The 17,516-nt window shown below is 44.0% G+C and overlaps 1 protein-coding gene across 2 annotated transcripts in view; it reads right to left on the bottom strand.

The window, feature by feature from the left end:
* The window catches only part of LOC119456308 (nephrin-like), a 311,635-nt gene that overhangs the window by 16,082 nt on the left and 278,037 nt on the right, over nucleotides 1-17,516 (bottom strand). For both annotated transcript variants that reach the window (XM_037718006.2, XM_049669715.1), the window contains exons 12-14: nucleotides 16,789-17,082; nucleotides 6,214-6,326; nucleotides 4,252-4,438 (exon numbers count right to left, since the gene is read on the bottom strand). In XM_037718006.2, coding sequence (XP_037573934.1) covers nucleotides 4,252-4,438; nucleotides 6,214-6,326; nucleotides 16,789-17,082 — 594 coding nt within the window. The remainder of the gene's footprint in view (nucleotides 1-4,251; nucleotides 4,439-6,213; nucleotides 6,327-16,788; nucleotides 17,083-17,516) is intronic.

Consider the following 17,516-nt stretch of genomic DNA (forward strand, 5'->3'; position numbering starts at 1 on the left):
ATGCGGACACGGTGTTGACGAAGGCCCGGCCTCTTCGTTCGTCGCTGCTCGCGAGTGAATCTTTGCTGAAACCTTTCGTTTTTCTTTTAAACTTTTTCGAGGGAAGGCTTGGCAGTGGGCTCAAAACACAAGGGTGGATCGGTATGTGATGAGATGCCAGAAGGATTGAAGAAATAGTAAAATTACGAAAAGCGCCTTAAAGAGATGAGAAATACCGCATTCATTCACGCGCACAGTTCTGAGCGTTGTGCAAAGGTGTGCCCACAGAAGCGGTGTTTTTCTCTGAAGTCTGAATAAAAGGAACTTTTTCGTTCACCCATGCTCATGCATATATATATATATATATATATATATATATATATATATTTTTTTCACTTTGAGTACATAGTTTGATTTCCCTTGACCTTTCGGCATGTCCTCTTGGTCAATTCCTCTCCGAGCTATGGAGTCATCTCATTTTTTTTTTACTCTTAAGAAGCAATGTATTCAAGGCTAAAGCATAACAAGATATACAGAAGCAAATTAAAGAAGTGCAGGCAATTTCAGTCGGTTACCCTGCATGGACAAGGTAATAGAGGTACATATGAAAAGAATAAAAAAGAAAGACCCATGAAAACCTTGAAACCTTGCGGGCGCACCCAGATGGGTTAGGCACGTGTCACTGGTAGCAGTATCAAAATCACTCAGGTAGGCCGAAGGCACCGAAATGTGAACTAGCGTGTTCGTAGCCTGCAGCATAGCGCTCGTTGTGACTGCCGCAATAGGGGAACTCTGCCCAGCAATAAGGACCCTTGCTCAGTCTGACGCGAAAGAAAGCACACATCGCTTGAAGCTTCGCAGAGAAACGACCATTAAAAAAGTCCTGAAGTGAATTGAGGTTTATTCAAGGCCTAAGAATACAAGTACATTTTAGGAGCAGTGCAAAAGGCATACTATGACTCTTTGTAGAGGGATGGGGCCCGCCAGGTACATTGCCTTTTGAAGTGAAGCATCACTTCACTTCAGAAACAAAAGTCAGCAGACTTCTGCGATGCCACTTGGTTCTGATCTCCTATACTGCTTACAGCTCGTACTCGCCGTCTTCTCAACAACAACTACTCCTTTGCGACGCACACAAGTTCGTCGTTCCCCCTACAGTATACCTACTGCTGGGGCCTCCGAAATACATGCACACACGCCACTATTTTCCGAGCTAACTTGGCGCACATAACGCCTCAAAAGTGGCCGAACGCGTTGCGCTGTAGGTAATTGGTTAGTACAGCAACCGCAGTTGCTGCCAAAAGCCTTTGCTGCAGAAGCACGGGCTCGGTATTGCCGTTTAAGTTGTTCTTTTTCTTCGACATATGATAAGTCTTAATCTCAGGATGAGTTGACGACGTCAAAACGATGATGACGGTATACCGAAAACGGCAAATAGGTGGACATAGGACAACCGTTTACGAGCCATTAATTGCAGTGACATATAAAATTGGAGATCGCAGGGAGGCGCCTTTGTCCTGAAGTGGGCATAAAAGTAGGCGGATGATGACGACGATGATGATGTTGTTGTTGATGATGATGATGATGAAAAGTCAACTACAGGTTGTCGCGACAGCATCGGCAATGAGCCATTACACTCATAAGTGAATGTAAAATCACGAGAACCGTAATTATGCATTCAAAACGAGAGAAACGCATGTCCATAACTCCCGATGTTACAACGTAATACGACCATATGGCCACGATGGCTCAGTGGTTGTGGCCATCTACTCCTGAGCACATGCAAGGAACATTTAGTGTCGGACTGAGAAGGGCGTTCTTTATTTTCACGTGCCACGTGGCTAGAGTTTGGAAACTAAACTCGTAAGCAACACACCTTTTCTTCTTCCGCTCTTCGCGCGACTTGTTCTGCAGAAGCGCAGAGAGTAGACAGTTAAGAAAGACGGGTTTGTAAATAAAAGAAAATCGTATATGCAACACAGTCAAAAGAGAAGCTAAATACATTATTCCGATATGCGTGTGCACGTGAAAGGCAACGCTTTTCCGTTTCCCCTTACTGCTGCTTTACTTCCGGCTTCCAGACCCTAAATATGAGCCTCCATTCCGCTTATTTCGACTGATCTTTGTCACCACCCTTAGACATCTGCGCGTATAGACATCGCTGCGTGACAGTTTTCGTCACTCCTAGTTCCACTCATACGAAAATTGCGGCACCACTTACTGCATGCGATGAGCGTGTTCTCTAAAAGAGGCGTACACAAATCACAGGATAAAGTTTATCGCGCATGCTGACAAGCAAGAAGTGAATAATGCAAATGCGCAAGAATAATGATGACAAGCAATGAGCAAAACGTAAATGAAATAAGATAAAGCTGACGCGCAACGCTATTCATTGCATCTTGGATTTTCACTCGCCTCCACCGATATTTTCCCCCATTATTTTCAATTCGGGAATTGTTCTGGAAATCATCTGTTTCTGCTTATTCGAGTTCCCTAGCGCTTGAATTGTAACGCCTGTAGAGTGTCAGTGTTCGGCTGCGCATTTTTCTTAACCGCTTACTTGGCGCCGTCTCAACTCCGCACAGCGACATCGCAGAAACACCATGAGTCAGGCATTTTATGATTAATTGCGGATCTTCACTTAACTGCAGAACAATGTACACGTTTTCCAACGTCATGCTCCAAATAAAACCAAGGACCATCAGTACAAGAAGAGTACCTTGTGAATGGTAGGCCTGATTCTGTACTAAATTGCATCACCTACTGCATCATGCACGAGCGCACACGCACGCATGCACAAAATAGGGCCAAAAAGATTAATGCGTAAGGGTATGTGTCTCTCCTACGTGTTCTTGTGAAAAATTGACTCATTAATTTTGGCACATGTCGGCGCAAGCTTTCCCTAAGTATGCGAACCATCCTTGCGCAGTGGTTTGCTGGGCGCGCGGCAAATGCGGAAGTGTCAAGTTTCATTAGGCTCCATGCTGCAATTTCTGAAGTAGAAAGGAACTTGTTACTACTGAAGAAATGTGAGCAGCATTAAAACAAGCACCGTGAAAAAGAAAAGACGGGTTTAAAATAGCATGGTTGTGTAATGTTCGGGTCATTTTTAGTGTGAAAGCTGCGATTCTGCTGGTAGTGCAAATGTCCCGCAGACCCAATTCTTCAAATAGGGCTGCGAGTTTCTAGCGACATCGTGTCCATAGATGGTCACCAGCTGGATGCATAAACTGATACTCCATGGCCTCATCTACGGAACATTTCCCAATTTATGCGTGGTACTGTATGTACATCAACTGATTGTGTGCCTAATTTTAAATTTTAACGCTATATTTCCGCAGTACAATGTCACTTTACCTTCTACAAAGTGCGATCATGGAACACTACGTCTATTTGTTTCAGATTTATCGTCAGCTTGATGATTACTTAGTTATAATTAAAAAAGTGCAATCCTCCAAGTTTAGGCAGGCTGTAAAACCCTCTGAACCCTTCGTTCCAGCTCCGGCCTCCATTGTGACTCCCTCGACGCCAGGCAATTCTCCTCGTAAGCTGTGGCTTGACGGTTTATTCACGGCAGCTTGCTCCGCCCTCATCGAAACGGTTGTGAATGCTCTGGGCGCTGCTCGCGGTTCCATCGAGACCATCGATCACATGTTCTGCGAGGGTTCTCGCTTTCGGGTGCAGAGACAATCACTCTCCTTCGCATCAGCTCGATTGGACGACGTGCCTTTGTCTATACCGACACTGGAACAGCAACCTCGCCGTTCAACCGCACACAAGGTTCCAAAGACGCGAATTCAATTCTAAAGATCCTTGACCCGGTGCAATTGTTTTGACCACGTAGAACCTCCCTAGTACAATGATGTGGTTAAATAATTTTTGCTTTCTCTCTCCCATCTTTCTGTGTCGTTCTCTCCGCCCCCCCCCCCTTCCCTTCCCTCTGATACACTTCAACTGATACTGGTCCTTTTGATACTGTCTGCTTAACTTCCATGTTTTCTACACAACATTCGCTCTCTCTCTTTTTCCATCAAACTCTCCTAATTGGCTAGTGTGCACTATGCATGAAAGCTGGCAAATGTATGTAATTGTTAGCCTTTCTGCTAAAAAATTAATATTGACCAGTGCCCTTTTATTTTGACGTCTGACAGCCTGCGAAAAGCATTATAAGCTTTCATTTTTTTTTCTTATCTGACTGATATCTCTTTAGCGATCTCAGTACACCTTAGTTCCGCTTTCGGAGCCCATTACATGAACAAAACTCGTGCTCACCGTCTCCGTCGTCGCGTGCCTCCTCGGTGCTTGCTGTGAAGATGTCGCTGTCGCTGCGTCCTTTGGCGTTCTGAGCGAAGGCACGCACTATGAACTCGGTGCCCGGCGGCAGCGGCTGCACCAGGAACAACGGCCGCTCCTTCTGCTCCCGCGTCGCGAGCGTCTCACTGCGCACTGAGTCGATAACCTGAAACAGCGAAAGGTGGCAATTATGCGTCACTGCATGCGGGTACCACGGATTTGCACTCCACCCAGCCCCTCTTCCATGAGGGACGTGTGCGAAAGTACACGCATAAATCGTTCGAAAGAACCTTTAGAGACCGCATACTACAATGGTCGTCACACTCTCCAATTCGGTTCACTATGTTATTAGACACTGAAACTGGCTTTGACCATAATGCAGTTTCGGGCAAAGCTTCGTAAACCACTTCGCTTACCTCATTTACATTAAACAATTGGCTACATGCAAATTAGGTATAGCTAGCCTCGGCGATAATGAAAGTGGATAGCTTTGAGCCGTTGCCGAAAAGAATTTCAGATAGTTCACAGAAAATGAAAGATATTCACCTTTATTTTATATTACGCACTCAAGCTATCACTACACACTTCTGCTACACTACACTACACCTAACGTCACTACACCTAACGCAGTTCGCTCTTGCTGTTGATTATACACTATGGTGAAGAGCTTCGGAAGACCGTAAATAAGGATAAACATTACGCTGGCTAAGGGCAGGTACCATGGTCGATCGGCTGCCGACAGAGCCCACCCTTTACGCTTCGCCGAGACGATCCATCAATTATGGAGATATTCGTTGACAGCAAGCTCTTGAAGTACTTTCTTCTTTTCCTTCTATTCTCGAAGCATCTAGGCCGGAGTACAATTTTCTCTTGCGTCAAAATCTCGCTCGAACGCTACAGAGCGTTCAGAGTTACGCAGCAGAGCTACGAGCACTGACTGCCGTTGCGGAATGCTGAAGTTTGGCCATACATATTGACGGCACGCTCCTTTACCCATATTCTGCCGTTCACATATGGCGCAGTGCCAAGTGATTCAGATTGAGGAGTTTGATATTTTATTTGATAACAGAACACTAAATACAGAATCATAGAAGAATTGCATTTATTCTACTTGTAAGCATACTAAAGCACTCTAGTAGCTGTACATCAACTAGAGTGCTGTACAAGCAGCCAGCTGTAAGCAGCTGGCTGCTTGTCTAGTTGCTGTGCAGTGTGTGGTAGCAAAGTCAAGCCTTAATAGAACAAGCAGCGACGGCATAAATGCAATACGTTTAGGACACTGAATAATCCTACTCTCAGCCATAATAAATTATTAGCCACTGAATGGAAATTTGACTCACTGCGTCGTAATACTTATTTATCTTAAGGATTTTAGGAGACTGCCTCTTGAACCCGCGTCCGCCATCATGAGTCACTGTGAATTATGCGCAAAGCGTACAGTGTGACACTCTTAGCCCGCACAAGGGTAACTAACATCTTAGCTTTGCAGTGTTGGCGCCGAATGTTTACAGGGAGTAGATTTTTCATTTATATACATGCAGTTCTTCCCTGCAGTTGACCAAAGAGCAGCCGGCTTCGCGAATGACCGCGGATGGCAATTCTAGGAACGCATTTGTGACACTGTTCGTGCTTTAGAATGGTTCGTGAGACCAGGCGCTGGCCAATTGGGGCATCAAAAGTATCTTCTATATAACATTATCGAATTAACATATCATCAACATACAACATTAGCATTAGATTATTAGCTATTAAAACAAAAAGGAAGCTTTTTGTTTTCAATGCGAGCCGTGGATTCAAGGCTACATGCTGGGCTCCACGGAAATTGAGTTCGCTCGCACATTCTCCAGCTCATAAACAATCGAATGAGGTCATACTTGACAGGGCAGTCACCAAAAAAAGTAGGGGAGGGGAGTGTACGATCCCGTTTAGTTCCAGGCTCACCTCTAGATGAAATGTTTGCTCCAGCCCGCCGTCGTATCCGGAGTCGCATTCTATTTTGAGCGAATCAGAGGTGGCGTTGACCACGTTGCAATTACTCAGGGGCTCCGGGGGTCCTGTGAAGGGACGAGAAGGACAAGGGGGAGCAGAAGATAAACTTAATGATTGCACTATAGTTATTTAATTATAGTTTTGCTACATGTAGCCCAAGGTAAGGCTCAGGAGAGGTCTGGATGATTCGAAGACCACAGCAGGACTTCCTGCAGCTACGCATTACAGATATCGAACAGCTGCAATAATGACACATAGGTGAATAAATTAGTTAATATATACAATGACTCTTTTATGGTTTAATGTGACACAGTATTTCACTGTACCAAATAAATATTGCCCATATTGTTGGTGAGAGAGGCGATAAATAATAAGGAAGTCTTTCCATTGCGGTTAGTGAGCGCGAAAGAGAGGGGTTGGACCGAGTGCAGCCTTTATAGCTGTAATATAACTGCAAAAGAACAAAATTTCAGTACTTATACGCGCAACCAGACTAAAAGGGCGAGCGATAAGAGAGCTAGCGCAGGTTGTCATTCGACCTGTACTTCCCGGTCTATTCCCACAGAAGTTCCTGAAAGCGAAGAGCACGCAAGAACCCAGAGAGAACAAGTGCTGCCCCGACGTACACGTAATAAACATAATTTCAGGAAGAAATCAGACTTGTTATCCAATATACATTGTGTTATGTGATATTGAGTTTAGCAGTGTCTTTGAAACAACTGCAGTTGGTCTGCTTCAGAATGTCGTGTTCCTATCGCAGCAGTTATGACAGAAGATGCAGAATCCTACTGCTTATTGCGAAATTTCACAAGCTGTTTGACATGCCAGGACCAAAGCGAAAAAAAAAATCATAGCTTCCGCTGGCGTTGGCCATCCCACGAGTTTCGGTGAAGCGACGTCCAAGGTTTCCCCCAACTCACAAAGCATTCACGCCTGTATGGTTTAAAAAAATGGAAACATTGTGGTTGTGGTCTGCAGAAGCGTTGAACACTTAGCACTGGTCCTGTCTGTTTCTCTTTCTTCTGGTGGTCGCGCTGTTTCTTTAAAACCGTGTACAGCGTACACAAACTCGTTCAGTCTTCCTTTCTACTGAAAACTTAACATTGCTTAGTCCACAGCTTCTTTGAATGACATGCCCCACACGTGGTGAAATAGAAAGCCGGCAGGAAGGCCCACGTTTCGACAGCACTTGCTGTCGCCCCGTCAGGAATCACGCCGGTCACCACGACTCCGAAACAGCGCAACGGACTCGGCGAAATCCAGCCGCGCAGGCCCACGTCGCGACAGGAATCGCTGCGTCGCAGCGCGAAAATCGAGCCATGCGAAGCAGCGTTAAGACGTCAGCTCGTCGGCCATTGTCGGAGGCCTTAATAGCGTTTTACAGCAGTTCTATTCATGGAGGAAAGAAACAAAGCAGGAGAGGCCCCGACGTCACATTTTTGAAGCCGGAAGTGCAGCCATGTTGGTGTGCCATCTGCCTTTGCGCCTCCAATCAGGGGTTCCGCAGCTCGCCGGAGCAGATGGGCGCGAACTTTGAACTTGCATTGTTACGAGCCGCCGGAAGTGTGTGCTGCCGACACGCGTCAAAACAAAGCCTACAAAACTTCTGTAGCCGTTTTAGTGAAGCAGACGCGCTCCTGTGTTTTTCCGTGGCACGTTGAAGACGACGAAGACCCGCGCCGTGATTGCTTGAGTGTATCTGTTGCTGGCCGACACTCACACTCAGAGACCCAAAACACAACTTTCAAGCTTACACACCACACTTCCAAGTCAGCTTTTCTTTGAAAAAAAAAAAAGGTGCTGCGAGAAAGACACCGGCGGGAAAATTTTACCTCACTTTTCAGAGACCGAGAGCAGCAGCGAAAGCTTCAGGAGCGTGGTTGCTATAGCAACGTTGACATTTGTGGTAGCCGTCCCAGTGCTCCTTTGCGAAAAACAGCGCGTGACTTCCGCCACACTTTCTCCAATATGTCCGTGCTGGCCGGGGCCTCTCCTGGGTTTCCTTCCTCCATGGTTCTATTAAATAAATAGAACATATTTGCAAAAATCGTCTTGCTTATCATCTGAAACCAGATAAGTGTGTAGGACGTGTAACCACGGCTGCTGTCGTTGATGGCCGTTTTATTGACGCTCTTCGTCGTGAATGCGCCGACTCATCCGCTTTCACTGTTTCTATCAATCAGACCGCGAGAAATCTTCGCCGTTTGATTTTCCGGGCCGTACTTTTTGACATGACCGCAAGCCCGAAACGGCCTTAATCGAAGCCACCACCGCCGCCATCTCGATTATCTCGCCGCCTCGAACCGGCGCTCTCGCACGCAGATCCGCTGGCAGCCATAGCCCCCACCGCGTCAACGCTAGGCCTAGCTACTTCGACAGTTCGCTACCAAGCGTCTTGCTATTCGGTGCCGTGTTTTTCATCAAAACAATTCGCGAATTCTAACAATGTCACTGATTCCACTTTTGTAATCCTCGCCAATGTCTTCGAAGCTTGTAAAGCACGGCATGTTGCATTATGCCGGTTCCTGAAAGTCAGGTTCGCCTCTATACAGCAGTGTCAGTGCGCTGAAGCATATCATGAGTGGGAAGGGGCAATTGTCATGGGACACGGTATGTATTCCTTAATTTCGGCCCCTAGGGAGTCCGAAAAATCAGACGTTGACTGTATCCCCATCATCACCCCTAGCGGTCTAGTAGCAACCTCAGTGGTGTAAATATTTCGTCTGATGCTGGCGCTTTGGAGGGGGCGGGCACTTAACATATAATTTACAGAATTCTGAAGTTTTGGAAATGTTAATACTGGGCGCTTCTGCGAAACTGGGCGCTTCCGCGGTATTATATATTTTTTTCTCATCCTGAGAGTGGTTCACTTCACCTAGCTCTCTCGCTATACACTCTTGCGCTGTACCAACGGCACGGAAAGTCATCACGGGTTGTTTTTCATCGAATGAAGCAGCAGTGAGAATTGCTGTGCTCTGAGTGTCCGCCTTTTTAACAGCTATGCATCAGGAACATTTCGTGTTTCTATAGGGTTTCACGTTCGATTAAAACATACTTTTACTATTTTCATTCATTTAGACACCTGTGGCTCTGTCGCGCTTCCGGTTCGTTTTCCATGTTTCGTCATTGCATTTTTGTGGGGAGTTCTTTTTTTTTTCTGTTTCCGATGATGCGAGCACAGCCGCTATTCAAGCAAGGACGCCGTACCAATTAGTGTCCGTTTAGAAGTGCTGACTGTGCTTGCAATCGTTATGAGCACGTGGCGTGCCGACAGTGTTTCTCTGCCTTAGCATGGCGTTTCATCAGTGTAAATGAAATATAAGCGTCCGCTTGAGCGTGTGTCCCGCATTCACAGCTGTTTTTCAGACTGAATGAAGCAATCACTAAAATATCAGTGGCAGTATTGAAACAAATAATTTCACTCTATATTATGACCTTGGTCATAAACTTATTGATTCTTATGTTGAGAGGCGTTGCTATACATTTATAAAAAATCTGTTTTTGGAAAATAACAAATTGACTTGACAGCGATTGTGGAGTGGCTTGCACTAAGAATTTTATTTCGACTTGATCGTCGTCGTCATCACGTGATTTAAACTATGTGCAGGACAAATGTTTCTCCCAGAGACATCTAATTAGCCTGCGGTATACCAGTCCCGCACTAAGTTGTTCGGTGACAAAGTAGCCAGACTCATAAACTTCTCGCTTTTGTCCCTCGACAATTTACTGCGTCACATGCGCGAAAGTTCCACATCGTAGTTGCGAATCTACGCGCGGATAAAATGCTTCTTGCAATCGATCCATGATCTATCTAGTCAGGCACTAACTTTATTACGATATCAACTATATGGACACTCCAGGCGAATTTCCACCGTCGTCGTCTCCGTGAGCGAGTTTCCGTGGTTTTCGAGTGAGATGTGTTCACGTTTGCCTGTGTGCATGTTTCACAGTGCTGGTTAATCTAGTTAGTAAGCGAATGTTTACAGCAGTTTGTACAGCTGATAAAACTATTAACCTGGCTTCATAGAGATGTCCAATAATTTGCTATCGCAATCAATGATTCAGCTTTCGGGCAAACCTGTTACTTTTTAGCCGGCACTGTTTTATCCGCCTCTTTAAGGGGCACGAAATCCAAGTGGCTGGCTCTATGAAGCCGACGCCGCATGGGTGCATGAACCAGATCCCGACTGATCTTTCCCCCAAAGTGCATTTGAGAATCCACTTGGAAGTCTATCTTAGCGCACACCAAAAACGGTCTGCTAAATGTATTCGCGAATTTTTATTCTCACTATATATGCTGACCACTTTGTAGGAAATATAATGTAAAGAATACGTTACCGTGAAGTTTCAGTGTCATCCCGAGTTCGTTTTTTGTTCAATTTTACAAATATTTCATACAGTCGAGACGTAGGCTTACTTCAGAGCTAGTTTATTGTTCATCTCTTGTACGCATGCCTTCATTTCATTACTTTCCTCTTTTTCGTGTTTTAAGCTACTCGAATTTAGCTTTCTGTGCAGCAAGAAAATACTGGAAGTCTTCGAAATTCAAAAGTCAATCAGGCTTCGAAAAGACACTGTCGCGAAGTGTTTTCTTAGAATTCATGATACCAGGTCAGGGGATAACACCGAATCCCTTTCAGGAAAGTACGGCTGGCGTCAGCTCACAGATTCAATTTGTGCGAGAATTTCTTGAAGAGAAAAGAAACGCTGAGAGAAAAAAAAAGTCATCCTATCATTTCGTCCAATACAAGAAGTGCGGAATAGTTCCTGAATCTTGTCGTGTCGACGCAGGTCTTTCTGTCAAATCGCTCTTCATTTTAGGAGTCCTCTATTCTGAGTACTAGAAGCGAAATAGGGCAAATGTAGTCCTCTTTCATTCAAGAGAGAAAGAAAAAAAATACAGAATAGAGATCGTGAAAGTGAATAGTGAATGTAAGCGCGTGGCCGACAGTACAAAGTCAATCCGCATTCAGCGCCAAGAAAAAAAGAAATGACTTCGCTTCGACTGTTTTTCATGCTTCCTTCGGGTAGCACTCTTTACTGACTTTAGAAGCTCCTGTTTTTTCGGACCGAAGACATATGTGCCTACGAGTCGCCTTTACAACTACCACTTCATTGTCATCAAATATAGGCAGCGTAAAACTTCACAAGAATGGAAAGTTTACTTCAGCATAGTTTAGTTCAAATGACCAATGCAATGGTGTGCAATGCTATTAGATGAGTCGCGACATAGAAAAGCTAAGAAAGATTTGATATCTGATACGGAGTAAAACTCTGCTACGTATATTTGTATATATATATATATATATATATATATAGTGATGAAATTTCTTGAATTTGATATGAAGTTTTGTTAATGTTTTTTCTTTCTTCCCACTAGCGCTTGCTTCGGGCGTGACGGTCATCGCGCCTTTTCGTTAGGCATCCGATGTACTTAAAATAATTTGAACTTGCCCTGAATTTGCTCAAGAACCATGGAAGTTTGACAAAGAAAATGATGTCCTTATTGGGAAAAGCCATATGCACATATGCGCCCAGTGTCCGTAATTCTGTATGATCCTATTGGTTTTCATATGAAAAACTATATGAACCGATACGAATCCATACGACCGTAGAGGATAATAAGGGACGTATGGGGCTTTTTCAATGTTATTAACAAAAACAAATGAAGTACCTCACTTGTCTGTAAGGGCCATCGTGATATATATAGCTGCTCACATGTTTTCTTCACTGTACTATAGTGGCGTCATATTCTGCATTCACGCTGAAGAAGACATGCCAAACAACGCAGCATATTTACCACAGTGACTAAAAGTTTCATCGTATCCGTGCAAAGTTTACCGATTACAAAACGGGAAGCTACGCAGTGATTTCTCGTGCATTTAATTGTTAATGCAGTGACATTCAATTTGTAACAGTACATTACTGTTTTGACGGCTCATTTAGTCCAATACATAAGGAGGGACCCAAAAACTCACTCCCTAACTATAGGGCGAAATAACTCACAAGTGTCTGTTGCGAATCACTGGAAAAGATTATTTACAGCGCGGTAATGTAACACTCAGATCAAAGTGAGTACTTTACGAAAGTCCAACATGTCTTCAGAGCCGGCCTATCCTGCGTGACGCTGAATTAGGCAATGACCTATTTCATTCTTCTTACCTCGGTGAGGAAGTTGTTGACTGCGTATTCCCTGTTTCAGGAAAGCTTAGGACACTGTAACACATACTCTATTACTACACAAGATAGCTTTTCTGTGCATACGCTCCACAATCGTAGGTTGGACCCATGGCTACATTTAGGGGTGCTAATAAATTTACTAATAAAAGTGCTGATAACATGTGCTAATAAATGGTTCTCGGTCTTACGACGTCAATGTATCATCTGGTGCCCCAAGTGTCAATTTAGGGTCCCTCTTCTTCTTCATTTGTACCAATGATATATTCCATGAAATTCAAAGCACTGTGCGATTCTACGCAGATGACTGTGGCATTTATAGGAATGTTAAAGATGTATATGATCTCTCTTCTCTACAGCATGACTTGGACAATATACTGGACTGGTGCGAAAATGGAAAAGGCATCTGAATCCTCAAAAGTTCTTACTTCTTCCGCTAACACGTACGCGCTCCCCTGTTATGCCTAGACAGTCTATTCAAAGTGCCCCCCCCCCCCTCCCAAGAAAGTACCCAGTTGCCAATATCTCGGTGTCTTGTGCTAGAATATCATCATCATCATTATCATCAGCCTATATTTATGTTCACTGCAGGACGAAGGCCTCTCCCTGCGATCTCCAACTACCCCTGTCTTGCGCTAGCTGATTCCAACTTGCGCCTGCAAATTTCCTAACTTCATCACCCCACCTAGTTTTCTGCCTCAGAGAGGGTCATAACGCTAGAAGACACGGATAAGAACGCGAGAACAGGACGAGCGCTAACTTTCAACTGAGTGTTTATTTCCTGAAACAACCGTATTTGTAGGCCCGCACACAGAAAAGGCCCAAACACTCAGTTGAAAGTTAGCGCTCGTCCTGTTCTCTCGTTCTTGCCCGTGTCTTCTAGAACTATGGCGCCCTCTGATATATCTAACCTACTAGCTCAAAAAGCCATACTTTTAAATTTCATAGTTTTCTGCCGTCTTCGACTGCGCTTCCCTTCTCTTGGTATTCATTCTGTAACTCTAATGGCCCACTGGTTAACCATCCTACGCATTACATGGCCAGCCCAGCTACATTTTTTAACCTGGTGTAACCTGGTAACCTGGTGTAAATATGAGTATATGTACCAGGTAACTGTCAAAGCGCATGGAACACTAACCTTCATCACACGCAATTTCCACACTGTGACAATGAAGGTTAGGGAAGTTTTGTGCAATTTAAATGTTAGAGCCATTTTTGAGTGCGCTTGTGCATTTTGTGATCCGCGTTCGAGTACCTCATCTCCCGCTTTTGGGTGTTCAGAAAGCTGAGCTGCGAATTTTGTCGCAAGCAACTGCGAATTCGGCAGCAGGGTTACAGCTATAAAGCGAAGCTGAGGTTGGCCAGTTCTTCAATAGCGAAGGTATCAAACGTGAGTTACATTACCGCATTTTTTAATGAAGCCTAAGGTTGTTAAAACGCGCTATTTGCTAGCTTCATACTCTTCATTCGAGTAACGTGACCACTCATTAAATATAAGCGAAATGTTATCCGCAGAAGTGTTTTTTCACGAAGTGGAACAAGCTGCCCAAGAGTATTCAAAAGTGTATGTCAGAGGAGGCGATCTACTTATTTTTGTTGAAGCACTCATGAGTGTTGCTTCATTTCTACTTCAATAGCTTTCCACTTTATATTTCGTCCACCTTTTTCCTCATTATATTATCTGTATATGTATGCACGTGGTTTCTTGTGATATATTATCTGTTGTACTACCCTGCAAAATGCCTTTAATTAGTCTCTACAGTTAATTTGCATAAATACAATAATTAAATATGGCCACTGCTATACTCCGCGAACGCAGAACGAGAAGGTTTGTAAAAGCTTTCTTTATAAAGAAGTAACAGATCGCCTCTATCTACTTAAAAGCCAAACATTATGTGCCGTATTCGCTCGATTGTAATGCGCATTTATCTTTGCCGAAAATTTCATCAAATATAACGTGCACATTTGGTTCGAGTACAAAACAAAATCTGCGAAACTATAAGGCTATCTTCACCTACATTAAAAATTTCTGTAATCTAATTCACACGCCCTGGCAACTGTATGAGACTATGACGTGCGGTAATTTTGTGTCCGCTCCGTAAGCTTATTAGGTTATAGTATATTTTAGACAATCTAGTTAGGCTACCATTTTCTCCAACGTATTCAATAAATGCAGAAGATGAGATGTTCTAGGCAGTTGAGTGTTAAGGAGGCCTCATACAGCGGCAAATAGTAATGCCCTTTCTCTCCCTTACCGTGAAAAACCGGCAATTGGAAAATCAAAGGTGTCCCTCAGGGAGCAAAATATACAGGAGAGCCGACTGATTTTATAAAAGTGATCGCTTGTTGATGCGATGAGGGGGCAGTTTCGCCACTAGTTGTACAGATGGTGACACTTTGCGTTGCTGCATGCCAGCCGCTAGATTTGAATGCGTTTGCGGCCCAAGCTGGTTGCAGTTAAATCCATGCGAACTATTGACGTAAAGCTCTCAATATATCCAATTCACAGCCTGTTCATGCAATTAGTAGTACACCAATCACCGGTTATATCTAAGCTTTTGCTTGATTTTGCGCATGCATATCAGCATAATGATTACTTGAACGAAAAAAAAAGTATGAATCGTTAAAGTCGCAGAGAACAGGACTTAAAGGAGAAAAAAAAAAGCGAATTACAAAATTCCTATGCCCGGGCACTAAACATCATCTGCATTTCATTCCGCAGCTGTAGATGTTCTTAGGAACGTAAGAGCAGCTCTTAGGAACATTTGTGCTCAGCTCAGGAAAAATAAATTTTTAATTTGCCTTTGCCATACCGCGCGTTATTATCGAAGAGCGAAACAGTTGGTTGCTTCGCTAACCCACTATCAAACGAGCTTAATAATCTAAAAGCATTAAATGTGCGACGAAAATCAAATTTGAGTTTAATAAAATACCGGAAAACCAGCGTGCGCCAGCTGAAGATCCAAACCCGGACAGAAACGACACTGCGTACCACGACAACTGCATAGTATGACAACCACTCGAGACAAATCGGTATCAAATGAAAGCAATCGATTTGAACGTGCAAAACTTATCAAACAACCGAGCAATGCACGACGCGTTTTCGCAATCAGACTGACACGCAGCTTCGTTTATTTCTTGTCGCGTGCTTATCGTCGGCTATGCGACCGACTTCAGCCACGTTAGAGCCGCTTCTCAAGCTGGCTCTTGATATTCAATTTCGACGGCCCGTGGCGTGCTGTGCGTCTGCTAGCAGACTGGAGAATAGCAGGAAGGAAGAACACTAGATAAGGCCTGGTGTGGAGAAGGTGAACAGCGAAGGCAGAGAGCACGGCCGTGGGCTGCACACGCTTAGTGCGAGCGGGTTCGCTGAATCGCTAAGGGAACGGAGAAAAGCATTGGCGAGTGCCAGAGTCTGGCACTCCTGTATATTTTACTCCATGGTTTCGCTTTTAACATTTATTGAATTATGAAAACCATGGCACGTGTTAGAATCAACGGCGTTGCATATTTTGCATTACGGGCTGGGTAAGTTGGGTGCCCGTTACAACCAAGGGCTCGTTGCAATTCAGTATAAAAGGTGTCCCACGTACCTTGAGCCAAACTTCAAAAATATTGCAACTGCCATGTAAGTGTACAGAACCAAGGTCATCGTGTTTGCCATCGCTTGAAGATACTGAGATTATTTTTACGCACTCCTCCTGATTAAATGATTAGTCTTAAATAATTAATAAACTTCTCAAATATTATAATTAGATGAAAAGTGTCCATAAGAAAATTGTAAAGCAACGTGAAAAACTCCCGATACAGCTTTCTGTTACTAAATGCGTGCTACATAAAAGTGTTTTGCCAAGCATGAAAGAAGCCCGGGAATTCACGCAAAGTGCCTCGAGCGGCCAGTCGCGCGGCAATTTTGCGTGTATTCGCGAGCTTCTTTCACGCTCGGAAAAGTAGTTTTATGTAGCACGCATTTAGCAAGAGAAAGTTGTATCGGGAGTTTTTCATTTTGATCTACAATTTTCTCATTGACACTTTTCGTCTAACTATAATATTTGAGAAGTTGATTAATTAATCGAGATAAATTATGTAACTAGGCGGAATTCAAAAAATAATCTTAGTATCTCAAGTGGCGGCAAACAACATTACCTTGGTTCTTCTGTCCAGCTACATGTCATTAGCATATTTTTAAAGTTTGGCTCAAGTTATACCGGTACCTGTTCTTTCCTTATGGGATATCAAGACTTAATGCCACGCCTATTACGCACTCAGAAGTCTAATCAATATTCTTTTTTGTTTGTTTTTTTACTTTGTAAACATTATTTGCTAAAAATAACAAATACTCTAACTCACCAGCGGCGACAATAGTGAACACGCACGGCTTGACCTGCGTGCCAACGCTGTTCTTTCCCCAGCAGTAGAGCATGCCGTAATCGGTGCGGCTGCGAGGAACGTGAGTGGCGACACTGCGCAGTCCTTTGTCGACCGGCATGGCAGACAGGTGCCGTTCTCCCTCAAAGGTGCTGTTGAAACGCCACTGGAAGGACACATCCGGGGGGTCAGCTTCCAATTCACAGGACACTTGAGCCGCCTCGTCCTTGGCGACGCCGTACACCAGCTTCTGTCCTTCCCGGCACACAGGAGCGACTGCGTGAAAAGAAATGTAATACCAGTTTAACAAGGCATGCTACTTGGAATTGTTGGTTCATTATACTTAAGAAATTGAAAGGGGAAAAGATAGAGACACGAACATGGCGAAGAATCCCCAGCACGGGCGCTCAACTAAAGACACATTTCGGCCGAAAGTGAGCGAACAGTTCATGGTACGCATGCGCATGCGTAAGAAAAAAGTCACCCGGGGTAAAAAAACTAAAAAAATAATAAACTCGGGAAGCTCTAAATCAGACGTAAAGCACCTTTTACATAAGCATTGCGTGCAACCTATTCCCTGCCTTTGTTATGTTTACAAATGTGTCACTAACAAAAAAAGAAAAAGAAAAAAAAGATAACAGATTCTCAAGATAATCTCTCAATCATGTGAATGCTATGCAAGAAAGGTATTTTCCTTTTTAGCCCAGGAA

The sequence above is a fragment of the Dermacentor silvarum genome, chromosome 6 (genome assembly GCF_013339745.2).
Source record: "Dermacentor silvarum isolate Dsil-2018 chromosome 6, BIME_Dsil_1.4, whole genome shotgun sequence".
In the NCBI taxonomy this organism is placed as follows: domain Eukaryota; kingdom Metazoa; phylum Arthropoda; class Arachnida; order Ixodida; family Ixodidae; genus Dermacentor; species Dermacentor silvarum.